The 25,068-nt window shown below is 49.5% G+C and overlaps 8 protein-coding genes across 8 annotated transcripts; 4 read left to right on the forward strand and 4 right to left on the reverse strand.

The window, feature by feature from the left end:
• Window positions 1-647: 647 nt before the first annotated feature.
• Window positions 648-1,298, forward strand: N7484_001837 (Ribosome-inactivating protein; the record flags this gene model as incomplete). The annotated part of the gene is made up of 2 exons (XM_057112257.1): window positions 648-804; window positions 862-1,298. 2 exons carry the CDS (start codon window positions 648-650, stop codon window positions 1,296-1,298), a joined length of 594 nt encoding a protein of 197 aa, XP_056976994.1.
• Window positions 1,299-1,318: 20 nt separating this feature from the next.
• N7484_001838 (Ribosome-inactivating protein) lies at window positions 1,319-1,946 on the forward strand (the record flags this gene model as incomplete). The annotated part of the gene is made up of 3 exons (XM_057112258.1): window positions 1,319-1,394; window positions 1,428-1,597; window positions 1,815-1,946. The coding sequence occupies 3 exons, from the start codon at window positions 1,319-1,321 to the stop codon at window positions 1,944-1,946; spliced, it is 378 nt and encodes a 125-aa protein (XP_056976995.1).
• A 3,489-nt stretch (window positions 1,947-5,435) lies between these two features.
• On the reverse strand, window positions 5,436-6,086 carry N7484_001839 (uncharacterized protein; the record flags this gene model as incomplete). Its single annotated transcript, XM_057112259.1, has 3 exons — window positions 5,436-5,527; window positions 5,577-5,667; window positions 5,757-6,086. 3 exons carry the CDS (start codon window positions 6,084-6,086, stop codon window positions 5,436-5,438), a joined length of 513 nt encoding a protein of 170 aa, XP_056976996.1.
• A 549-nt stretch (window positions 6,087-6,635) lies between these two features.
• On the reverse strand, window positions 6,636-7,592 carry N7484_001840 (uncharacterized protein; the record flags this gene model as incomplete). The annotated part of the gene is made up of 5 exons (XM_057112260.1): window positions 6,636-6,808; window positions 6,861-7,295; window positions 7,349-7,432; window positions 7,482-7,500; window positions 7,551-7,592. The coding sequence occupies 5 exons, from the start codon at window positions 7,590-7,592 to the stop codon at window positions 6,636-6,638; spliced, it is 753 nt and encodes a 250-aa protein (XP_056976997.1).
• A 618-nt stretch (window positions 7,593-8,210) lies between these two features.
• On the forward strand, window positions 8,211-15,019 carry N7484_001841 (type I polyketide synthase; the record flags this gene model as incomplete). Its single annotated transcript, XM_057112261.1, has 5 exons — window positions 8,211-8,920; window positions 8,987-11,207; window positions 11,256-13,775; window positions 13,829-14,149; window positions 14,204-15,019. 5 exons carry the CDS (start codon window positions 8,211-8,213, stop codon window positions 15,017-15,019), a joined length of 6,588 nt encoding a protein of 2,195 aa, XP_056976998.1.
• A 1,387-nt stretch (window positions 15,020-16,406) lies between these two features.
• N7484_001842 (uncharacterized protein) lies at window positions 16,407-18,539 on the reverse strand (the record flags this gene model as incomplete). Its single annotated transcript, XM_057112262.1, has 3 exons — window positions 16,407-18,164; window positions 18,223-18,387; window positions 18,453-18,539. 3 exons carry the CDS (start codon window positions 18,537-18,539, stop codon window positions 16,407-16,409), a joined length of 2,010 nt encoding a protein of 669 aa, XP_056976999.1.
• Window positions 18,540-21,198: 2,659 nt separating this feature from the next.
• Window positions 21,199-21,560, reverse strand: N7484_001843 (hypervirulence associated TUDOR domain-containing protein; the record flags this gene model as incomplete). The annotated part of the gene is made up of 3 exons (XM_057112263.1): window positions 21,199-21,312; window positions 21,344-21,406; window positions 21,465-21,560. 3 exons carry the CDS (start codon window positions 21,558-21,560, stop codon window positions 21,199-21,201), a joined length of 273 nt encoding a protein of 90 aa, XP_056977000.1.
• A 1,039-nt stretch (window positions 21,561-22,599) lies between these two features.
• N7484_001844 (putative hexokinase) lies at window positions 22,600-24,225 on the forward strand (the record flags this gene model as incomplete). The annotated part of the gene is made up of 1 exon (XM_057112264.1): window positions 22,600-24,225. The coding sequence occupies one exon, from the start codon at window positions 22,600-22,602 to the stop codon at window positions 24,223-24,225; it is 1,626 nt and encodes a 541-aa protein (XP_056977001.1).
• Between the last annotated feature and the right edge of the window lie 843 nt (window positions 24,226-25,068).

The raw sequence follows: 25,068 nt of genomic DNA on the forward strand, positions 1-25,068 counted from the left end.
TTACAGATCTGTTCAGCTGTCGACTCCATGGTGAATGCCGATGCCCAACAAAGAGTACAGCAAAAGTTGACTCATAAGGATGCAAATTATGCCTATAAAGCTGTCGACCATGCTCATGTCCCTGAACAACATTGACCATCGTCATCACCATCATCATCATTGTCTTATATAGCCATTATGAGAAAAAATTCAACGTACAAAGTGAAAGCAGGGAGTACAAAAGCTCCATTGAGCTCTTGCGTCGTAGTGCCCGGGATAATAACCGTCACCCACATGAAGTCCCACTCCTTACTCCTCAACCTGGACGGGGCGTTAGACCGACTCGCTTTTTTGATGAAGTACTGAGAACAGACAAACGCTTATTGAGGCTGAGGCTCAGGCGAGACAACCCCTACCTGATTGCCTATCGAAACGACAACGACGAAAACGGACAGTGAAATCAATTACGAGACCAAGTGCTTGGACAATTGGTTCCAAGGTCAAATATTCTGGTTTTCGGTGGGAATTACATTGATTTGACCAATGTGGCGGATGCACGGAGAGAGACAATCAATAATGGCCGGGCGAGTCTCGCGAATGCCGTCGCGACACTTACGGAAACTCAGGGCAACGCGCAGATAGCGCGTTCATTAATCGTCGTCATACAGATGGTCTGCGAATCCATGAGATATAAAGAGATATCCCACTATTTTGGCCAACGCCATGCAGACAATGATCCACCAACCCCCCGTATTACATTGCTTCAGAACTGGTGGAGCACTCTTTCTTACGCGCTGATGCGGGATGACGCTAATCCCCGTAGGAGTAAGTCAAATCTCAACACACACAACCCTCTCGGTATAACAACTATACCTCAGGTAGTTGGGGTACTCGGTATGGTGCTCTTCCAGAACGTACCAGTCGACAATTCGCAGGCCGTCATTAGGCAGGTTCCAGCCCAATACGGCCGACATCTGCTCGAGCTCTTCAACATGCGGGATTTGAACATCAATAGTGAAGGTCCAGGCAAACTCTACGGCGCTATCACCGCAATCAACCAGCTACAGAGTGATTCTATTTATAAACGAGGCAGAGAAGATCACGAGTCCATTGAGGCTGGCCAAAATGCCACTCTGACTGGCCCATCTCGCACTATATCAGCCGCCGATTATTTCACCATCAACTTTAATCTCAAGGACAGGGACGCTTCATCCGCCGATGACGAGGTCGCCCAAAGTCAGATCATATGGAATGCCAATGATCAAACCAACAACTATGGCAAGCTTCGAACAGAGACCATCAATGGCCCTTTCGGCTAGCAGTGCTGGATTATATCGTCATGAGCAATGCTTCAGAGGCCTTAGTGGATATCTTCTTGGCTGACATGGACGGAGAAGATCCCACTAATATCTATGGTAAATTATGCGCCCACACTTCCTTGTTTCCAGATAAGAAGATCCAGCTGTTTAGAAGAGAAAGCAATGACCATGTGGGTGTAAATCTGCATAGCTGCATTCCTCTGCTGAGGCTCGTACTGTCGGCTTTCTATGGTGCGCTTGGTCAGCGAACCACAGCACTGGTAGCAGGCTCAGTGAGCCAGTGGGCAAAAGCGGCGAGGGTGTGAGCACTAATCTGGAAAGGGGAGCCAAAATATGCCAGGAGAAATCCAGTACGTAGGTATATATGTAGGTATTCCTATGATTATTGACTACCGATGAGCTGACATCAGTTCTATACCTCCTTTCGACACATCCTTGCCTTCCTCACTCATTTCTCCCCCAGAACCTTGGAACATTCTTCCTTGGACCCAACAATACAAAGTCGCCGGGTTACAGAAGGCCGTAGCTTCTGGTAATGGAGAGACACGATTTGAAGAGGCGGACCAACAGCTAGAGGACGCTCAAAGACAGTATCGCGGAAAAGAAATGCCTTTTACCAAGCGAAAATCATGCTTCCTCGGTATTTGAAACAACATTTTGATGACACGAGGCAGAATGCTTAGTGAAATAAGCGGAAAGGAATGATTGAGGATTGCTCGGGTCAGGGTGACCGCTGCTGCCGAAGCTGTGGGTGTTGCTCACGGAGACAGCTATCCAAAAGGGAAAAAGGACGGGGTTACTGTACTGCAGAGTGTTGTTGTTGCACTAGCTGGAGAGGAGGGGTTTTTTGATCACCAAGCTTAACTGTGAAAATGAGTCTTATCAGATCAGCACGCTTCTTTTTTACCCATCGTGGAACCTTTCACCCCCGCCCAAGATTCGAAAGTCTTTAGAGCTTTCAACGCTTCAAAAGACATCAAACTTCAAGTCTCGGTGGCGGCAGATATTGAGAAATAGTTCTACCGATGAGGAAAACGGATAAGAATGGGTTGCTCCATTTTGGTACACAGTATTCAGTGAATCGGTTCTTAGATCTACCAGTCTATACTCTAGAAAGTAGGCCATGTTTACGTTTCGATTATTAATCTTAGTCTCTCATATATAGTATCCCTCCCTCTAGCACCTGCAAACTGGGGTACTTCCCCCAATGGCTAAAGTGAACCCAATCGTGGTATGGTACCATTTCCAAGACTAAGACCTGCGCACATGCTGAAGTTTTCAAAGTGCTCTGAGGAGCCAACCTGTAATATGACGCCAAAGCTGATCAACGAGAGTATTTTTTGTATACTAGTTCTATACACTTTATATCTGAAATTCCCAATCTCTAAATTTGGCTCTTTCTATTGTATAATACACCTACAACCTATCCTTTCTATAGTAAATGTATAAAAGAATTAGAGGGAGTTAGACCCATAGGCTTTAGCTCTTAAAGTAACTTTCAAAGGCTCTATCTTATTACTAAATCCCTTAGACGACTCTCAAATAGCTTTCACTTAGCTCTTGACTCTCCTTCTGGCTAATAGGCTAATAACATAGGCTTCTTAACTTCTAGCTCTGTGAGCAGCATAATGGCTAGTACCTTACGCAGTAGCTTACTACAAAATAAGCGCAATAAACCTTTCTTGTTCTAATTTCCTAGCTCAGTATTTTATTGGATTGAACTATTCCATTGTTCATGGCTTTTACCTACACCTACCAGGCCTTTCTGTTCATCCATGGATCATTATTGATACGATGAAATATATACCCGGCAGTCAAGACAATTAAGACTACTATGTACAAGGTCGCTGGAGGAATTATTGGCGGACCCCCTTTTTTCTTCTCATCTTCTACATCACGTAGTCGAGATGGTGCGTATTCCCTGTATTCATTCTAGTCCAGCTGTTTCCTTGTTTACCATTGTCATAACTGAGATCAAAGTAGTATGTATGATCAACTAGGTACCTGGGTATGTCCTCGATAGTATTACTACTAATTGGAATATTGCGGTCTCCATTTTGATAACCTTTTCTTCTGAAAAGCCACCATGCAATTAGAACTATCTAGTGATCTACTATTAGCGTGAGACGCGTTTAAAGATAGTAGTAGTAGCCCGTAAGTCTTATTGACATTCTAGACCGACCTTCGTTGCAACACATCGATTTCTTTGCATGTAATTTTCCAATTCTGAATTAGTCTCTTGTACTCGCCGGTGCGAATACACAAATTGTGAGCAGTACACCGGCATGTATTCGTGCTTATCATGGATGTTTCTTATTAGAAAGAAATTGGATACGAAATAATAAAATGCCTCAAAGTACTTCTTGTTTGGTAAATGAATGAGATTTTTCCGAATTGTAATCTTACTTTCAATGTATTTCAAGAATATCACGACCACATACCCCAGACCCAGAGGGATACATCCCTATTGGTTTATCTACAGGGCACAACGTGCAGTAGTTTGTTTTAACAAAGTCACATGGATATCAAATTTTGCCAGTGAGACCTACGAAACCTATACCAAGGCCTCGGGAAGTCAATGAGTCTGCAAATGAGCTCAAATACAGATAATTATTCAGGATTCCCCATTAGTTCAAAGGATTCGAAGTAATATTCGAGCTAATGCCCGTCCAATTTGGAAAACGTGCCGAATTAACTTCAGCCTCCGAGATTGATCCCAAACATTGAATCAATCTCGGTGCAATTAACATCCACCAAAGCCGGCGACTTACTAAATATAGTAAGTCCTCCTCGACGATCCCCGATGGTCCCTTAAATCGGACATATCATCTTATCATCACACTTGGCACCCATGACCGGAGGAGCCTCAAAACCGGCATCAGCTGTTGCAAAAAAACAGACCTCTTGGCAATTTTTAAATACTCTGGACGAAATACTGTACTGGGGAATTTTCAATTCCCCAAGGCCATGCAGTAGTGCCATTAGCCCGTTTCAAAGGATGCTCAAATTTGAGTCCAAATTTCAGCCCCAGCCCTGCCAGAGCCGTCAAGCACGCTGCAGATCAGAAAAATAATTACAGATTGGGAAATCTCCATGTAGATGTCATTCGACGATCGGTACAGATACAGTAGTTTCGTTTCAGATAGATCCGGTGATCCCATTTCTGATTCGTGGGCTGACGTGAAATAGGGCCAAAGTTTATTCTATATAGGCTATGTGCACCGAAAATGATAAGCTTATTCGCCTCAGGTCTCGAAATTGAAGATGCCGGACGACCGAGGCTCGGCAGTTAGTCCACTGAGCCGGGACGTTGCCCCGGTGGCGGAAGAGGATGGCCCATTTTTGAGCCCTACCCGAAACAGTTCGGGTCGGTGCGGTAGCCTCCAAGGTTGGATTTGGTTGCTTGGATGGGGTTGGAGAAGAGCTATGACCTATTGTTTAATATCTAGCATTGGATGTGTAAAGTCCATACTAGCATCCGGGATTGAAGTACTGTCGAGTCTATCTTTGGTGACAGATTGCGTAGGCTTGTCATTCGACTACGAAATATGTAGTATGTACGCGAAGAAGAGAACACTTGCAGTACCTGACATGCGGGATCCAATCCTGACCTGTCGATCCTCGTGCTTTGTGCATTGGAAACCGTTCAAAAGATAATGAATTAAGCTTCCTTGGAGATCCTCATGTCCGAAAGATGGTTTTTTGGTCCCGCATATAAACTTCGTTCTAACAGTGGTTATCCCCACTTAGCTCCACTCTTCAACCCGCATTGAACGTTGAAACCCAAAAAGAAGCCGGGAACAGCGATTTTGTTGCCAAACGTTTTCTCCGATTTTTTTGCCCTGAGCTCTTCATTGGTTTTAGGTTACCAAGGTCAAGGCTGTGGCGTTTCTACCAATCGACGTTGGATAAAGTGCAAAAGATCCATATTGTATCGGAAAATGTACGTAAAATGAGCCCCATCGTCAAAAGGTGGGTACTTCATGCAGCAGGAACCGTCTCCTTCGTCACAGTAGTTTCGAATTGATGCAGCGTAATAATCACACCACTCCGGATGGAGACGTGGGTATACCTGTGGTTGGGCCGATGTGAGATTCGTGTTTCGGCCGGACAAGGATTCCAGATGATGGATCGGGCTCAACTTACTCCAGTTCCATCGAGACAGGTCCCGGCATTCCATTTCATTCCCGGGATGAAGGTCTCCTCGCCGTATGCGGCAGCCGCAATCACTAGAATCAATTAGAATTCCGAACTACTGACAAGATTTTGAACTCAGACCATTTTGGTTATACTGAGGTTCAATCGCAGAGACGGGGTTCAGCCATAAGGAACTAGTCCCGCAGAGACCGTCCATCATGACAATACCGCCCTAGGTAGTGGAGGTTACTATCGATACACGAAGCAAGACATCGATACATAAGAAACGTGGAAGTGGGAACAATCCTTAGTTCAACCTACCAGCGAGTACCCCATGAGAAGGATCTTCGATTTAGGACATGAGGAGACATAGTCTCGGATATACTGCTGCATTAGGTGAGCGCCATCGGCGGCGACAACTCTATGATCGGGACCACCATGATCATACGGCAGAGCCACACTGCTGGAACCCGGGATGAGCTGTAAAACAAGGTTCTGCATTGAAACCATGACATTCAAGTGATCGCCAGGCCCCTGACCCCGGATGAGAATGGCATGGACACCCGTCGCGCAGAGTTCGGGTGGGGTTTTCTGTCCATGGGCGGGAATGAGGATGCAGGTGAGCAGTAAGGCAAGTTCCTGGAAGAGCATGACGTGCAGCACGATTGGCGGAACGGACTTTCCGCTTTCTCTACGAGGCACTTTTGTTCGCCACTGCGGATTGGCTCATTATATGGTGGACTCGGGGTCACATTAATGGTTTTCTATAGTTCTACAGGGTTGCTGTGAAGGAGATGAGTCCGGCGTTAAAGATAGCACAAATCTTAATAATGGAGGGTATGGACGGGAGAGTACCATGCCCTGGTGCGACAGGACGGGTATCCAGTAGATCTCGGATTAGGATAATTAGAATCAACCGGAGAAGAACGGACCCATGAATTGGTGACGGCCCTGGCTTATCGTGGGGTTCAAGTCTGGAACGATCGAGACGTGGATGATTCTTCCCGTTTTTGAGGAAACAGAAAAAAGGGAACACGCGCGCTTGGATACAGAAAAATGAGGAAACCAAAACGCGCGAATTGCTGGAATACGTTTAGAAGTTAGGTAAACGTTACACTGTGTTCATGGTACATGTGCGAATGAGCTCTCGGAAAGAGGTTGGACTGCTATCATTGGGTTGCTATGATCAAAATCTAAATTCTAGTATTCCTCTGGACTAAAGGCCTTCTCAATCAGACCCCGAACGGCATCCCCAAGCTCATGGATAACAAGGCCCGAACGTGGAATTGTGTGTCCTTTGCCTGTGTCGAAGAATTCCGCGGTATCCGGATCGCAAACATTGTATAGGGCGTAGGCGCCGTGTCGGAAGGGATCTATACAATCACACTATTAGTATTGAAAACCACTAGGCTTGAAAGAACATACCGTTAGCTCCGATAACATGCAGACTGGGAACATCAATCATAACGTCGCTCTCATCTGCTAGAAGGACCCCGTCGATTGGATGCATCGGGGGCCAACCAGTGACGAACATGGCGCATTTGATCTGTCGCAGACGACCCGTTGCCCGCGCACGCTTCTCTTCGTCGACGATGAGAGTGGCTGCAATAGCGGCGCCCTCACTATATCCAATAATACCTTGAATCTCCGGATCCTTCTCCATTGTCTCGTATAGATAATCCATCACCTGATTGTAGTTGAGCCAGACAACATTCCGCTCTCCAATCAGGTCGCGCATCACATCTTCAGGGTTCTGACCATCGGGGATTTTGCGCACACGACTGATCATGGAGTCCTCAGCCGCGCCGCCATCATCCGCCCAGCGGAAATGAGGACCAACGCCAAAGTATTCTTCAAAACCTGGAATTCACTCGTTAGACCGTTTGATCCATCATTTCCCAGTCGCATCATACCTTCCGGAGGAGTGATCTTCACGGGGGCGTTGATGTAATGGAACGACGCAGTATCGTCTGATTGCAAGTCTTTCTGTAGCGGCGCTGATTGCCTAATTAGTATGGGTTGGGCCGACTTTAGCGCGAAGCCTACCTAGCTGAATGCCGATATTCTACGGGTGGTTAGCACCATATCAAAGGAATTCTCCGCGGACCGACTTACATCAACATTGCCAATGGCACCATGGAGACAAAGGAACTTCATCTTGGAAGTGTCTAGACCGAGCTATGGTTGAGTCTTGCTAAGTGTAGGTTGTACAGCGCCTTATCTTTCGGAGGACAAAGCTGGGAACTAAATAGATGAAGGGAGGCGACAGAAGATAGCAGACCGGGGAGTTGCCTCCCTTTTTGACTTTAATTTTTTTTTACCAATTGTTTCAGAGACAAGGCCGAGATGGCAAATTCTCGTTATTCAGACGAGCCTTTCCCTCCGAAACAATGGAACACATGTGATCGACATTCAATGCGCAAGTTTGAAGCTCCTGTGGGTTGCATGGAACCCTGAATCTGGTCCCTGAATTTTGTGTCTACCATCAGTGGCACAACGGGCGGGCAAGCTCAAAGTTACGCCAAATAATTCCATCCAATGTCAAGCATTGGTTCCTTATCCATCGGCGTGAAAAACAATTACATGGAATTACAAAAATTTAAAAATTTGAAAAACGAAACCGCAAACCCCGAATTTCTCAAAAATTGGTCCATCTAGGCAAGTTAAGCGTCGATCCCTGTTCTATACCTTCATGGAACATCTATTTAAGTGACAACGACCAGCACCTCATACTCCAGTGCGATACACGCCCTCATACCTTTTCACCCTTTCACAATGTCCTCCTCTACTAGCTCCGCCAACCCCAATGGGACATTGCCGGAACCTCAAGCACCCCAGCCCATTGCCCTCATTGGATATGCCTGTCGGCTGTCTGGGCAGGTCTCCTCCCCCGGCGACTTATGGGAACTATGTACTCGGGGTCGGAGTGGCTGGACTCCCATTCCCAAAGACCGATTCTCTCCCGGGGCCTATCACCACCCGGAACCGTCCAAGGCGGGAACATTCAACCCAGCAGGAGGTTACTTTCTAGACGATGAGACCTTGTCTCGGTTCGATGCGCCATTTTTCAATGTTACTGTCCAAGAAGCTATTTCCATGGACCCACAGCAACGGCTTCTTTTGGAGACCTCCTACGAGGCTTTGGAGAGTGCTGGCATTCCCAAAGAATCACTCGCAGGACGCAACGTTGGTGTCTTTGTCGGCGGTAATTTTGCCGACTATGAACTTCGAAATCTGCGTGATATCGAGACTGCTCCTCCATTCCAGGCTACCGGTAATGCTCCCTCAATTCAATCCAACCGAATCTCCTACTTCTTTGATTTGCAAGGACCAAGTCTCACCATCGATACGGCGTGTTCCTCATCTCTGGTCGCATTGCACTATGCAGTTCAGAGTCTGCGCAGTGGCGAGTCTAAAGAAGCGCTGGTCGCTGGATGCAGGTTGAATATTCTTCCAGATTATTTCGTTTCCATGTCTATGTCGCAGTAAGTACCAGTTACCTACCCATCATCAGGAACGTTCCGGGCCGTGGTTTCTAACCTTACCACTAGGTTGTTCAATGATGACGGAAAGACTTATTCGTTTGATGAGCGTGCTAAATCTGGTTTCGCACGAGGCGAGGGTGCAGGTGTCGTGCTTCTCAAGCCGCTCGATGCTGCCCTTCGTGATAAAGATCCCATTCGGGCTATAATTGCTAATACTGGTGTCAACCAAGATGGGCGGACCAAGGGTATCACCTTGCCCAATGGAAAGGCCCAAGAGGATCTCATCCGACAGGTGTACCGGGATGGCCTCATGAACCCGGATGAATGTGGATTTGCCGAAATGCACGGTACCGGAACCAAGGCCGGAGACCCCATTGAGGCGGAGGCCGTCCACGGAGCTCTGGGCCAGAACCGCAACGCTAGAAATCCGCTTTACATTGGTTCAGCCAAGTCCAATGTCGGCCATCTCGAAGGTGCCAGCGGTATGGTCTCGATCATCAAGGCTGCCATGATGCTGGACAGAGGATTGATGCTGCCAAATGCCGACTTTAAGAAGCCTAACCCCAATATCCCATTGAACGAGTGGAACATGAAGGTCCTCACATCAACCCGACCTTGGCCTCGTGGCAAGAAGTATATTAGTGTTTCTAACTATGGCTTTGGTGGAACCAATGCTCACGCGGTTCTCGAGAAGCCCCCGCCACCACCCGAGGCACTGGAAGACCCGGATGATGATCTCGATCCTGCCCACAAGCTGTTCTTGATCTCGGCCAACGACAAGGAGTCACTCAAGACGCGAATCAAAGATTTTGGTGTCTACTTTGAACAGCGACCAGAGGTGTTTGAAAAATCACTGTTTGGAAATTTCGCCCATACCGTGGGCAGTAAGCTGTCTCACCTCTCATACCGAGTTGCCCTTTCCGCCACTTCACTGGATGAACTCAGCATTCGTCTGGCCCAGTTGAAGGCGAACCCTACTCGAGTCCTGGGAACGCCAACCCTTTCATTTGTCTTCACTGGACAGGGTGCTCAATGGGCCCAGATGGGTATGCCTTTGATGAAGGAATATACTGTTTTTGCAGAGGCAATGAAGAGAGCTGATGAGCACTTGCGACACCTCGGAGCGGAGTTTTCTCTTATTGAAGAGCTTGAAAAGGATACTACCCACTCGCAAATCAACTCGCCGCATCTCAGTCAGCCCGCTTGTACGGCTCTCCAGGTTGCCCTGGTGGACCTTCTTCGATCTTGGGGTGTCAAGCCAACTTCCGTCGTGGGTCACAGCTCTGGTGAGATTGGTGCTGCCTATGCCGCCGGTATCTACGACCTGGAAGCAGCCATGGCACTATCCTACCGCCGTGGTCAAATGACCCAGCTATTGAAAGGGTCATTCCCCTTGCTCCAAGGCACGATGATTGCTGTTGGAGCAAGCCCTGAGACTATTAGACCGATGCTGAAGACCCTGAAGGGATACGCCACTGTTGCTTGTGTCAACAGTCCTTCTAGTGTGACCGTCTCTGGAGACGCACCGGCAATTGACGAGTTGGAGACTATCTTGCAGGCCAAGCAACTCTTCAACCGGAAGCTGAAGATTGACGTTGCCTACCACTCTGACCACATGAAGAATGTTGCCGAGGCATACCTCTCCTCAATCGAGTCTATCAAGCCTTCTAGCACGTCGACGGCTACATTCTTCTCTTCAGTGACTGGCCAGATTGCTGACCCATCCGAGCTGGGTGCCGCCTACTGGGTGCAGAACCTGACATCTCCAGTCCTGTTTGCCAATGCTCTCACCAAGATGTGCGCCGAGGAAGAGTTTCGTCCCAATTTGCTGGTTGAGGTTGGCCCTCATTCTGCCCTGAAGGGTCCCATCCTGGACACGATGAAGACAATTGGCTCAATCACTGCGAAGATCGGTTATACCCCTACTGTCGTTCGAAATGCAGACCCTGCACAGTCTGTTCTAGATGCTGCTGGTGCTGCATTTGTTCGTGGAGTCACTCTTGACATCAACAAGGTGAACTTCCCTGTCAGTGGTGGAGCCTCCCGGGCTTTCTTGCGGGATCTCCCTCGTTACCCTTGGCAGCACGGTACCAAGTACTGGCACGAGTCTCGTATTGCTCAAAAGCATGCCCTCAGAGATGGGGCTCGGAATGATCTTCTGGGAGCACAGGCTTTCTACTCGAATGACCTGGAGCCCACGTGGAGAAACATTGTTCGTCTCGATGATATCCCATGGCTCCGGGAACACAAGATGCAAGGCATGGCTGTTTACCCCATGGCCGGTTATGTAAGTTTCTAAAGCCTCTTCTCAACGATACACACTGACACCAAAAAGCTATCCATGGCAGTGGAGGGTGCCAAGCGGCGCGCAGAGAGCCGGGACGCACAGTTCTCCCAGTTCGACTTCCGAGAGGTAAAGGTTGGTTCAGCTCTGGTCTTGAGCGACGACTCCGACGCCGAAACAACCATCACGCTTCGACCATACGCCGAGGGCACACGTGGTAACTCTGATGTATGGGATGAATTCCGCATCTGCTCTTGGTCTACCAAGCGAGGCTGGACAGAGCACTGCTCGGGATTGGTTCGAACACGCGTGAATAAGAAGCAACAGACTGCCGTTTCCAACGTCGCTGAGACAGAGGTAAACCACTTCCAGAACCAAATCGCATCCGTGCGCACCGCAACCACGTACAGCATTGACACCAGCAACATGTACCAGGTCCTGGCTGAGGTAGGAGCCGGGTATGGACCGGCTTTCCAAGGGCTGGAAAATTGCTTTTCTAGCCCCAGTCACTCTCGAGCCGATCTTTATGTCCGAGATACGAAGTCTATGATGCCCAAGCAATTCGAGGCTCCGTTGGTCATCCACCCGACTTTCCTGGATGCTTTGTTGCACCTTGTTTGGCCAATTCTGGGTAATGGTAAAATGGAGCTGGAGACTCTTTATATGCCGACTATGATCAAGAACTTGTCTATTACCAACAACATTCCCACGAACCCTGGCGAATTTGTGAAGGCTTGGTGCAATGGAGGTCCAATTCAGCAGACGCCTGAGCCGACCAAGTTTGATCTTTGGGTTACTCCGGAGAACTCGACGGATGTCTTGATCTCCATGGAGGGGTTGATTATGACTCCCCTTAAGGATGCCGGTTCGCTCCGTGGCTCTGATGCCCGTGATCTCTGCTTCAAGCTGGAATGGTCTCCACTGTCTCAGCCTGAGGAAGAAGCCAATGGTCATGCCCAGAGCAATGGAGATCCAGCTGTGAACGGACATGTCGACAAGCCTCATGTCAACGGCAACGGTACTCTTCACCAGAGCGACGTCTTGATTACGCAATTCGGCAACTCGAATGGTGGTGCTGAGAAGTTGAGCAGTGCAATCACAGCCGCGACAAGCAGCTGGCTGCCATCAATTTCAACCTTTGGCCAAGTCGACTGCGCTAACAAGCATGTTGTTGTGCTCCAGACTGGTGACGAGACCCTGCGTGATCTTACCTCGGAGGTCTTTGAAAACATCAAGAAGACTCTACTCACTGCATCCCATGTGCTTTGGGTGTACCGCGAAGATACTCCTGACGCTCACATGATTGTCGGCTTGACTCGCAGTCTCCGTTCTGAGGCCCTGTCAAAGGTTGCTACTCTCGGCATCAACACTGCAGAGCTCGACAACTCAAAGCCTGTCCTGGCCGCTATCGAGGCTTTGTGGCCTACTGACGGCGCGAAGCCGAGCAAGCATTTCGAATTCAAGGCCAAGGGTGATGAGCTGCTTGTCCCACGTGTGGTCAACGATGATGCCGCCAATGCATTTGTTCACAACGAGACTCATGAACAAACCATCACGACCCAGCCGTTTATCCAGCCTGGCCGTCGCTTCAATCTCCAGATTGCCAGCCCCGGATCTTTGGATACATTGTATTTCAAAGATGACGAGCCCGAGCCATTGGCCGACGACGATGTCGAGATCGAAGTCAAAGCCACCGGCTTGAACTTCAAGGATATTGTCGTCACAATGGGTCAATTGGCACAGCCTTACATTGGAATCGAATGCAGTGGTATTGTGACAGCAGTCGGAAAGAAGGTCCAGCATCTGCAAGTCGGACAAAGAGTTATGGCCTTGCCCCTGGGTGCCTACTCTACATATGCTCGATGCAAGGCTACCAGCGCAGCACCCATTCCGGACTTCATGTCATTTGAGGTCGCTGCCACTATCCCAGTCATCTTCTGCACAGCCTACTACGCTCTATTCAACCTCAGTCAGCTCCAGGCCGGTGAAAAGGTTCTCATCCACGCCGGTGCAGGTGGTGTCGGACAAGCAGCTATCCAGCTAGCACAAATCATTGGAGCTGAGATCTTCGTGACGGTCGGCAGCGTGGAGAAGAAACAGTTCCTCATCACGCAATACAGTATCCCCGAGGACCACATCTTCTACAGCCGTGATGTATCCTTCGGTCAGGGTATCCGCAGAGCTACGAACAACAAGGGTGTGGATGTGGTGATCAACTCGCTGGCGGGTGATCTCCTCCGCGAGACCTGGGAGACTCTTGCGCCGTTTGGTCGCTTCGTCGAGATCGGCAAGGCTGATATCACGAAGAATACTCGGCTGGACATGCTGCCGTTCGAGTACAACGTGTCTTTCTCTTCTATTGATCTGACCAAGGTTGCATCGTACAAGCCGGTTTTGATGAAGAGCCTCTTGGATGAGGTTTCTCAGATGATGAGCAAGGGCTCACTCAATTCTATTATGCCCCTGACCAGCTACAAGATCTCTGAGCTGGAGGCTGCCTTCCGGAAGTTGCAGACCGGAAAGGCGATGGGTAAGATCGTTGTTGTTCCCCATGCAGAGGACCAAGTCAAGGTAAGTCGTCGCAGAATCTACAAGCGAGATAAACATATCATTAATCTGTATAGGCCGTTGCACCCAAGATCAGCTCCTCTCTGCTCAAGGCCGATGCCTCCTACATCCTGATCGGTGGAACAGGTGGTCTCGGCCGAAGCATGGCCAAATGGATGTCATCCAAGGGAGCACGCAACATCGTCCTCGTATCCCGGCGAGCATCCATCAACGACAAAGTCCAAGCTCTAATCGACGAGCTAGCAGTCGACGGAACCCTCGTCACAGTGAAAGCCTGCGACGTGATCGACAAACAGTCCGTCTCGACTCTCATAAACGAGGACATGAAAGACCTACCCCCAGTCCGCGGCGTCGTTCACGGAGCCATGGTCCTTCGCGTAAGCAACTCATCCGTCTTCCCCTTTCTTTGAAAAACCACTAATATATCCTAGGACATGCTCTTCGAAAACATGACACTGGACGACTTCACCTCAGTGGCAGCGAGCAAGGTCGAAGGAGCCTGGAACTTCCACAACGTCCTCGCAGACACAAAGCTGGACTTCTTCATCGCGCTCTCCTCCGTAGCCGGTGTGATCGGTAACAGAGGCCAAGCAGCATACGCAGCGGCCAACGTCTTCCTTGACGAATTCATGTCCTACAGACGCTCCCTCAACCTCCCCGGAACAACAATCGACCTGACAGCAGTCAGCGACGCAGGCTACCTCGCCGACGTGGACGCCAAGCGTCTCGCCGAAGTCCTTAAGAACATTGGCAGCGACACAATGGACGAAGGCGAGGTCCTAGCACTATTCGGCGCAGCCATAACCGGTGAGCTTGCCCGCTCGTGTTCCGGTCAAAGCATCACGGGTCTCAGTCTTGGCAAAACGCTGGACCACTTCTGGGCCCAGGACGCGAAGTTCAGTGATCTTTATGAGTCTGCCAAGGAGAAGTTGGGCAGTGGAGGCGGTCCGTCTGGACCTTCTGTGCCGCTCAATGTGCAGTTGACTAGTGCTGAGAACAAGGAGGCTGCATTGCAGATTTCTTATCATGCTTTGGCGGCTAAGTTGGCGCAAGTGCTGCAGATTTCGCTGGAGGATATGGATCCTTCTGTTACCGTTGCATCGCTAGGATTGGATTCCTTGGTCGCTATTGAGATTCGAAACTGGATTGCTAGGGAGGCGAATGCTAATGTGCAGGTGTTGGAGTTGTTGTCTAGTGGGTCGTTGATGGCTTTGGCGGAGATTATTTTGAACAAGTCGCAGGCTTAGTGGCTTCAGATTTCTCTTGTGTTCACGTTTGCATGTTCTTTTGATGTTGTTTATGCTTGCATGTTTATGAGATCTATAGATTACTATTTATACTTGCTATGTTTTGAATGAAACTTTTCTATCTATTACACTTTTGCTCCTCGTTCTCACTCCGCATCTGCCGAAGTTTACCCTTTTCCCATTTACCAGATGATCAAGTCAAGCTTCCAAACTAGCCGAACGGACCCAATGTAAGCCCACATGACGATCATTTGCAGAAACGGCAAATTGTCCCGACTCAAAGTCTCGGAAATCATTATCCTGCAGAATGGGAACAAACAATAGTCCAGGCCATCCCCTGCGTCCACCTACGTTGCCTGTACGCAATACTGTGAATGTAGATGCATGAGACCAATCCGCGGGCCTCTGTATACACATTGTAACCCAATGGTCCTGTGAGCATACACGTCACCATCCAGTCTCAAACCTGATAGGTCTGGATTTATGCATCGGTAATAGTGCACCGCCACGTTCATTTTTCTCAAACCATTCAGTGCCCTGCAGTGGAGAAGCGGTATGCCTAGTGCGGAAGGTGGGTCAAGGGGGAGGCGCGTATCTTCTGTGTGGGACTTGTCAGATCAATTCCTTTCCTAAGGTTGCTGTGTACGTATGCCCTGACTCCGTACTTTCTTTTTGTATGGATGGGTCAACGTGCATAAGATAATCATGTTGTGGTGGCAAAAAGGATGGAGATGACTTGACTGGTTGGGTCGGTTTCGTAGAGTACACTAAGTGTACAGTACTATGATCATCATTGCAAGGATTATACAAGTGGTAGTGTATGTATGTACAATTGATTCTGTCAGGTCGTTCACAACGAATAATAACAGCAAGAGGAAACGATATAAAGTCGAAAAGGTAATATTACACAAGAATATTGGAAACAAAAAGGTATAGGGCCAAAAAAGGGCAACAGCAAGAGTGGACCCAGAAGAAACCGATACAGTCTCAGCTTCAACAGATCCAACATCTCAGCCTCGGAGATGAGGAGAAGAAATCCCATAAGAAAAAGGTAAGAAAAAAAAAAAATAAACGCCATATAGGGGGTATGATATGCGTGGAACGATCATGACCTGATTGTATGTACCCAACCCCGGCTTTCCTTCCCATCTCTTTCGTTCAGGTTCCGTACGGAGTGGAGTAAATTCAATTCTCCATTTTTGAATTCCTCCGGATCGTGTGATACCTCCGTCTCTTCACCGGGAAGAGACAGGTTCCGGGGAATGATGCGATGCAAATGCGGAAGCGGCAGATGCGATGACGCTGCTAATTATGCAAAACGGATGTTTAAAAAAAAACAAAGAGAATATAAGGAAATTGCAAAAATTTAGATCATGAAAGCCAGAAATCACTCCTGGGCTTGAGAGCGCAGGTGGATCTGTTCTGTGGGGAGATCTTCTTCTGAGGAGATGTGCTGGTAGGCACGGCTCTTGCGGCGCGTAAACATGCGGTATAAGGCGAATCCGACACCTCCGACTGTGCAGGAGACTAGGATGAAGATCAAAAGGGCGCCAACACCGCGGATGACTTCGTAGGCCTTGTTCACGGCCTTGGCGACTTCCTTTGCGTCGGAGTAGGATGAGGTGGTGGAGTCGGAGTCGTGGCCCATATCCATATCGTCCATGCTATCACTGCTAGTGTCCTCGGTGGTGTCGGTGGTGTTAGTGTTGTCCTCGATGACAGTTTCGGCCGTGTCGTTGGTCGAGTCAGCCGAATCAGTGGTGTCAGTAGACTCGGTGGACTCGGTCGAATGGGACTTGGACTGCTCGTATGCGGACGAAACGAGAGACGGGTCGTCGGGAGAGGGGCTGGTTGCTCCTAAGAAACCAACGGCTTGCCAGTTGCTGGGAGTATCACTGCGAATAACGCGGGACTTCATCATCGAATTGCCATCGCGGTCAACAGCCTCAGCGGTGATCCAGTCCATATAGCCGTCAACAATGTACATCGTCTCAAAGTCAGTCTTGTTGGCATGGCCGATGAAAACGGAGTCACCGCGGTCGTAGGCCTTGGCGTAGAAGTTCCAACCAGCAACGTTGGTGGCACCGTTCCAACTCACGTGGAAGATGGTGGTGATATCGGTGTTGCTGGTTCCGTAGACGGAAGCCACCACGTCGGGAGGAGTAAGAGGGCGGCCGGTGAATTCGGACTTGTATGCGCGGTAGGTCGAATAGCGAGTTGAAGCAAATCGGGCGGTCATCAGCACATCACCGTTGGGGGCATGCTCACTCTGGTAGCCTCGCTCACTCCAACCGATGAAGATGTTTCCATTGGGAAGGACCTCAGCACTTCCACGGAGGCGGGTCAAACCAGCATCGGGACGGTTGATGCGCTTGACAACGTGAGCGGTCATGGCGACAGTGTCCAGCTCGACATGCAGAACCGAAGACATGTTCTCATCATTGCCACGTTCATCGGAGGCGTTGTTCAAGAACGAGATGACATGGTGGGTACCGTTGGATGAGACGAATTTCACGTCATGCTGCTTAGAGAAGGTGAAGTCCTGGGTAAAATCACTCTCAAGCCCACCGAGGCGCCACATAACGTTTCCATCTATACCGGAAATACCGTAGATGGTGTTGGTGAATCGCATCGAGATAATGTAGTCACCAGCCGCGTTCTTATCCACCGCGTTGGCATGAACGTAGTCCCAGCCAGGCGCGCCCATGACACCATCCCAAGCATGGAACATGTTCGATTCGTGCAGCGCAATGTGATCCAGACTGTTCCACTGTGTCAGGAGCTGATTGGTCTCAATGTCGAATTCAGCAAATCCGCCCGAGACAATCCAGCTCTTCTCGTTCGGACGGCCAAAGTCCGTCAGGTCAACCTCGACTTGACGATAAACACAAGCCAAAACGGTCTTTCCACCGTCCAGAATGTTAAACTCGTGCATGTTGAAGTCGTGCACATCTACCAAAGGAAGGACTTCCTTCTCAACCTGGTAGTGCTTATCCACAATCACACCGTGTCCCCTGTCGGCTCCATTTTCGTTATCCCAAGCCACAATAAAGGATAAGTGTGGCTCTCCGTCCATGTTGTGATTTGCGCGGAAATCGAAGGCGTTGCGATTGTCGTAGAGACTCGGACCGGCCCAAACAAGCATCTGTTCCAGCGCGTCAGCGATTGCAGCATTTCAGCGGAAAAAAAAGAACTGCACATACCCCATCGTTATCGTAAATGTACGGTCCAACTTGGTATTGCTGGTACTTCTGGGTGGGATTCTCGGGGGAGATCTGGCCGTACGGCGCAACGAACCAGTATCCCGGGGCCTCGCGTTCACGATCATGATGAGTGACCTCCCATTTCAGGGCTCGTACTTCGGGGAGCTAATCAATTGTACATCGTGAGCGGCGGCTTCAGGTTTCACCATAAGCAAAGAAGATCAACGTACCGTTACGAAGGACATGAGATCAGCATCATGCCGCTGCGCCACTACATTCTGTAGACATGATAATAACAATGCGCCGAGAAACAACATGGTGAAGGAGTGGCCAGGAAGGAAATCTTCCCTTGATGTCGCGGGGGAAGAGTTTCGAAGAAAGGGGGGAAGGGAAGAAGAGAGCGACGACGCCAGACACGAGGCGAGGCGTCGTCAGTCCTGGGGAGCGGGCGTTTTTGGACGGAGTGGAGAAGGCCTGAGCTATGGAGAGAAAGGGTTAGACGAGACCTCGACTTCAGGAGATGGAATCTGACGATCCAGGCTTGGCATTGTTTCGGTGGAACCAAGCGAGAAGTTGTTTGGCGGGACTTCGTATTTGATTGCGCCCCGTATCGCGTATAGTTGACCGAATCGGGGGTTCCTGCTGACTGGTTTGTTGATTTTGTGCCTTTTGTTCACTTTACTGTTCCTCTGTTTTACTGGGTCTTGTCTACAGGAAAGCTTATCGATCGCATCACTCGTTCTCCTTTACCCCATGTGTCCACCACTTCAGCTTGCGTTGTCAATTGCATTTCCACGGGTACGTATGTTTTCTATTCGACGGGGGTTGCCGGTTTCCCGGAATTTGAAGGCTGGGCACCACCGCAACAAGCCCTATGACTGGCTGAGCCGCAGTCCATGGGATAGTTTCAGGGGATTGGAGTCTTGGCACCATTACCTAGTGCGGTTAGACGGGGAAGATTTCTATTCCAGATGGATCAGAATTTAAGGAAATTTAATCGTCTCTTGACTCGTGCCTCCACTGCGGCACAAAGGAGATAACGATCAATGGCTCTGGAATCCCATCACTCAAAAGGACACGATACGGGAAGTCACGTACCAGACTTCACTCGAAAAACGTTGATACAAACCGACCTAGAGTAGTTTACTCGGAACAATAGTAAAACAAAGGAAAAATCGAATGTGGTTCCTGTGATCTTTCATCTGTCCCCTTCTAATGTCGATCTGTCAGAAAAAAAGAAATGCTCCACATAGTCAGCCGGCGGCAATTGGTTCCTTCTAGGGCCGAATTAGGCCCATCCACAAAGGCCACGAAAGCTCTTGGCATTATCGACTCAATCCAACATTAAGTGAAGGCCAAGCTCATACCTAAACGGCTTGATGTGTACAACATTTGATCGCGAACCATGTGCCCCACGTGCATTACGAATGAATCTGTTTCATCCAGACTCGTTAATCGAGTCACTCGTTAAACGCGCGGTGACGACTCCGTCTCCGCTAGAGCACCGTCCGGCCCCGAAAAGACGCGTAGCCCGTAATGGTTCGTGCCACTAGGCTACGCACACCAAACTTTCTGTCCCAAAGAGGTCTGCAAGCGACGAAACCCGCGCCAGCGCCTCCTGACTCCAGTTGAAGACCCAGCTGGCCGATGCTGACGGGTCGCTTTCTGGTACCGGGCCTTGTCAGGGGCGGTTATACGCTTCACGCACAAGAGCTCCCCCCCCCCCGGTTAGCGCGCACAGACGAATGTGGCCATAACTATGGTGACTACGCCCCGCACGTCATGGCTGTGTCGATGTGTGGGGCTGGATATGGGCTAGACGAGGTTGTTGAAAATGAATGGTTTATTGTGGGGACGTTACTGTAAAGCGAGTCGTCTTCGACGGTGTATTCCGTCCCCAGTTTCCTCTGCTTGGCTGCACGGGGGCACCGATGATAAGTCAGCGCGACACAAGCCATTACCCCTAGCTCCCCCTGGATTTGGCTGTTAGCGATGAAGTGTCTGTACTAGTACGTGTACAGCGAGGTCGCGATCGAGATGACTGCGACTTCTGGTCAACACATAGTGCGGCGATGTGTTCGGTGCTGATGAAAAGTTATAAAAGAGCGAAGGGCTGTTCATGCCACATACTTCGTACTGCCTTGCTATTTCCCTCGGTTGCCGCGACTGAAGGAATGGGACTTGCGAGGGGAATGGCAGTCTTTAGTACTGTCCTTGGGTCGAGATTGGTGAAAACCAACCGGGGTATGGGGTATTGGGCGACAACAATCATCCTCGGTCTTCTTCCTGTGATGGATGATCTAGAGAGCCTAGGAATGATTCTATGGTGATAGTTTGCGTGACATTCGTGCAGCATTCACTCTAGTACAGTCAAGAACCATGCGAGTAACAGAATTGAATTGTTCATGCAAACTCGAGTGCTGACAGAATTGACAGAGGTTTGGTGATAAGAGACAACCTAGAGCGATGATAAGTTGCACAGAACCACTAAGTGATGATGGCCTCGTGATCAATTGCCGCATTGGAGAGGTCGATGAGGCTCATTTCCGTGGATTGGGAGGTCCTACATCAGCAACTCGATTGATTCTCACCTGGATTATTCAAAGGGCATTCACGCCAAGCATCAGGATTTAGGAACCGAGGAGAATTGCTATGTCTCAAGCATCATCTGAAAGCTGCTGACGTGCACATGCCTTGGGCTCATTTGTAGCACTGGTCCCCTTTGACTTAGTTTTGGGGATTGGTCAACTTGGCACTGACTAAGGGAACACAAGGATCAAGAAAGCCAAAGTATATCATTCACAAAGAAGCTTTTCATTGGACAGAGCAAAAAAACCTCATTGTAACCTTGTTCCCCGCAGATCGGAACGGGATCTGTGGGGCAGAGATAACAAAGGTCTTGCAGAATCCTCGAGATCAGATCACTTATGGGGATTATGGGCCAAAGATTCGCTGAGATCGCATTCTAAATCCCCATTAACCCTCGACCCGCGGCTGCTTATCCACCGATTGTGGATTATGGGACACCCTGTGCCCGTGTTGATCGGTGAAGATGACCTGTGTCGAGAGCGCATCAGATTTGGGATGCAACTGGAAGCGTAGTAACCGGGGAACAACTGACCTTGGGCGGATTCACGACCCTTTCAGCCTGAGCTCCTTCCTGGTCGGTAACGATCTTGTCAACCTAAACTGTAGATGAGTTGCAATGACCTAGAGTGATATCGAGCAACAAGGGTTCACACCTCACCCTCCCGATGTCCACCACGGGACTTGATGTGAACGTAGTCCCCTTGCGTGAGAGTCTCTCCTTTCTTGTCTAATACACGATCAGCGGACATGGCTGATCTGGGCAAGACAATGTCATGGTAAGGTTTCAACGTTGCGGTGCTCTACTATATGCAGACTACGTTGGCCACCATGATGCCATTTATGCACAGGGATGATGTCACGGGTAAAGTACGAATAGGCTAGGGAGTCAAATTCTTGGAAGCATTGCCATACAGGTTTATCAGATTGGAAGCTAAAGACGATTACTAGATCTGTCGAAGTGTCCGAAACATGGCCGCATGGTAGCAGCGATGCAACCACCGACCCCGTGACCAAGATTGGGACCGGGGTAGACTGCAGTTTAGGGAACATGCTACCTATTGAAACAAAGTAAAAAGGGTGATGCAGCAACAGGTTTCCACGAGGTTATAAGGGCGGTTCCACATGAGTGTAACGGTCCCGGCCAGTTGGGCCGGCTACCACCGTTGCACTCAAGGGGGTCATCGAGCATGTACGAACATACCACGCTTGGAATGTAGATTTTGGTTTGATTTCTGCGTCTATGACTGCATTTACGAAGTATAGCCTTTTCGAAGAGTAATTGCCGTCGTATTCACCTGCTATTCTGAATTGATCATCGAATACGATGTGCTATTTTAAACTTTAACCCTCACCGTAATTTAACGTTAATAATACCACCCTCGCCACACCCACAACACGGCACTCCATAAAGTACCGTACCATACCAATACCCACTTCGCGCATTGCGACACCGCAAGGGCTTCAAGTTGCACTCCGAGTGACACTCAACACCAAGAATGGACCAATGTTGATCCATGCTTCGGCTTGTTGACCCTTTTCTCATTTCTCTTTCCCCCCCCCCCTCCTCTCCAAAGCGCGGCTCTCGTGTGTTCACAGGTGGGGAATCTCTCTCTTCCTCTGCTACACTCACCTTCGATCCACCTTGAACACTACTGTGGGAGTGTCACCTAAGACACAACCTATAAACCACACCCCCGGAATTACCTTTAGAGCCTTATCTTTGCCCATGTCGCCCTGATCTCCTTTCCAAAATTTCCCTCCAATCGTTTCGTCTGTCACACACCGACCATGCCAGCCCCGCTGGTCAAAGTCTTGCACCGTCTGCAAGAGCTCTTCCAGAACGTGGTTGCCGCCCTCGAGACCATGATCCTCTTCCCTTCGCTCTTCCGAGGCTTCGGCCACAAACACCGCAAGCCCTTCCTGGGCGCCCACTGGCGTCGTCGATCCCTGGATGATTTCGCCGGCGAGGTCGAGACCCTGTTCACCACACCCCTGTCGACCGCAAAGATGCTCGGTATGTCCGAGAAGATTCGCGCGCAGTTTCGCCATTGCCTACAAGATAGTCCCTGCAACATGCTCCCCTCGTATACCCACTCTCTTCCCAGCGGCAATGAGAAAGGCACCTACTTGGCCCTGGATGTGGGGGGGTCAACATTCCGAGTCGCTTTGATTGAATTGTATGGGCGGGAGGAGGAAATGCGCATCGTGCGGGTGGCATCATCATATATTGATAACAGCGTGAAGTTGTTGGAGGGAACTCAGTTCTTCGACTGGATGGCTGGACAGATCGAAAATATGTTGAAGGATGTGGGCACGGATTACGGACGCGGCGAAGTCGCCTTACCAATCGGTCTCTCCTGGTCATTCCCGATCGATCAGACCTCGACCAGCAGCGGCTTGGTGATCCATATGGGCAAGGGCTTCCATTGCTCGAACGGCACAGTTGGACAGGAATTGGGTCAGTTGTTGATAGATTCGTGTCAGAAGCGCAACTTGAATGTGGAAATGGCTGCCATCGTGAATGATAGCTCTGCTGCTTTGCTGTCGCGTGCATACGTTGACCCCAAGACGCGCATGTCCTTGATTTTGGGAACCGGCACCAACATGGCCATTCATTTCCCCGTGCATGAGATTGGCCGTAGCAAGTTTGGCGTACGCCCTGATGGATGGTTCGACTACGCCAAGCATGTTATTGTCAATACGGAGCTGAGCATGTTTGGAGGTGGTGTTTTGCCTATGACTCGCTGGGACGATGTCCTGAACCGCACCCACCTACGACCCGACTATCAGCCGTTGGAATACATGATTACCGGTCGTTATCTTGGCGAGATTGTTCGTTTGATCATCTTGGAGGCAGTGGAAACGGCAGGTCTGTTCAAGGGTGAACTGCCACACTCGATGCGCGAGCCGTATTCTCTTGACACCAGTATCGTCGCATTCATTGAGGAAGATTCTTCCGTTTCTTTAGCACCCTCCGCCGCTCTCCTCCAAAAAGAGCACACCTTCCCTAGTTATCCTTCGGTGGAAGACTTGCGCTTCCTCCGCCGTGTCTGTCAGGTCGTCTCCCGCCGCGCCGCTGGATATCTGGCTACTGGTATTCACAGCATGTGGTGTCTGGGCAACGAAGCGGAATCCCCCACGACTTCAACCGCAACCGACTCTCTCAAAGAAGCCCCCGAAATCACCGTCGTCGAGAGTGCAGAGTCCGCAAAGAAGATATCCATCGCATGCGATGGTACTGTCATCAACAAGTACCCCGGCTTCCGGAACACTTGCCAGAGTTATCTGGATGCATTGTCCGAGCAATCTCACCCTGGTTCTCAGTCTGCTATCAGCCTTGACCCTGCTCCTGAGAGTGCCATCTTAGGTGCAGCTGTAGCAGTAGCCGTGGCTGTGGCTGAAAAGGCCGAGTAACGGTAAACGCTCACCACTAATTCTGAAACGAGTGATGCATTACACCCGCGACGCTTAGATATCCCGAGGTCGACGACGGCCACCTCCTCTTCTCTGTCAATTTTTTGTCCCTTTTCTCTTCGTCATTGATCATCGGCGTATGATCCGTTCTTTTCTCGTTTGGCTCCGTTCCCTGCGCGGGTTCCCAAATATCCGGAGGGTTTTGGATGCAATTTTCCTTCTGTCTCTATTTGACTCAAACAGCATTTGCCAGGTGTTTTCTTGCATGGGTTTTCAGTATGGTTTGGCTTTCTATTCTACTGGCCTGGGCGGTGTACGGTTCTTCCGGTTCCTATGGTCATTCTTATGGCGCATTTGTGGGAGGAATGGTTTCGTGTCTCCTTGCCGTAATGTTCGGTTTGCATATTGTTCTATGGCGTGAGACTGAGTATGAATAACTGAATCATTTGACCTGGTATAACCCGGGGTTCAATAATTTCCCACTGGTATCTATCTCCATGTTTGCCTTGGCGGGCCCCTAGAAGAGTGATACAATAGGTGATCAACTCGAAGGTCTGGACAAGATTATAAACTAAATTATAAAGTAGACATGGAGATTGAACGCTCAGGGTTGAATCTGCCCTGTGCGCAGAGAACCAGTCAGCTACCCAATACATCAGTCCCCTGCTGGGGTACTGTGAGCGGCATTGCACGCTTCCGCCTATTCATTCAGGAAATACAACCCAATTTTCAGTCTAAAAGCACTTGACTTACTGCAGTAATGTAACGTGGTCCTATAAGATAAGCAATTTGCAGGCTCAAAAAATAGTAGGAGCTCCTACTTTATACAGGCCTTTCGTGGTA

Source organism: Penicillium longicatenatum, assembly GCF_028827895.1.
Source record: "Penicillium longicatenatum strain IBT 33135 chromosome Unknown contig_1_segment0_segment0, whole genome shotgun sequence".
Taxonomy (NCBI): Eukaryota; Fungi; Ascomycota; class Eurotiomycetes; order Eurotiales; family Aspergillaceae; genus Penicillium; species Penicillium longicatenatum.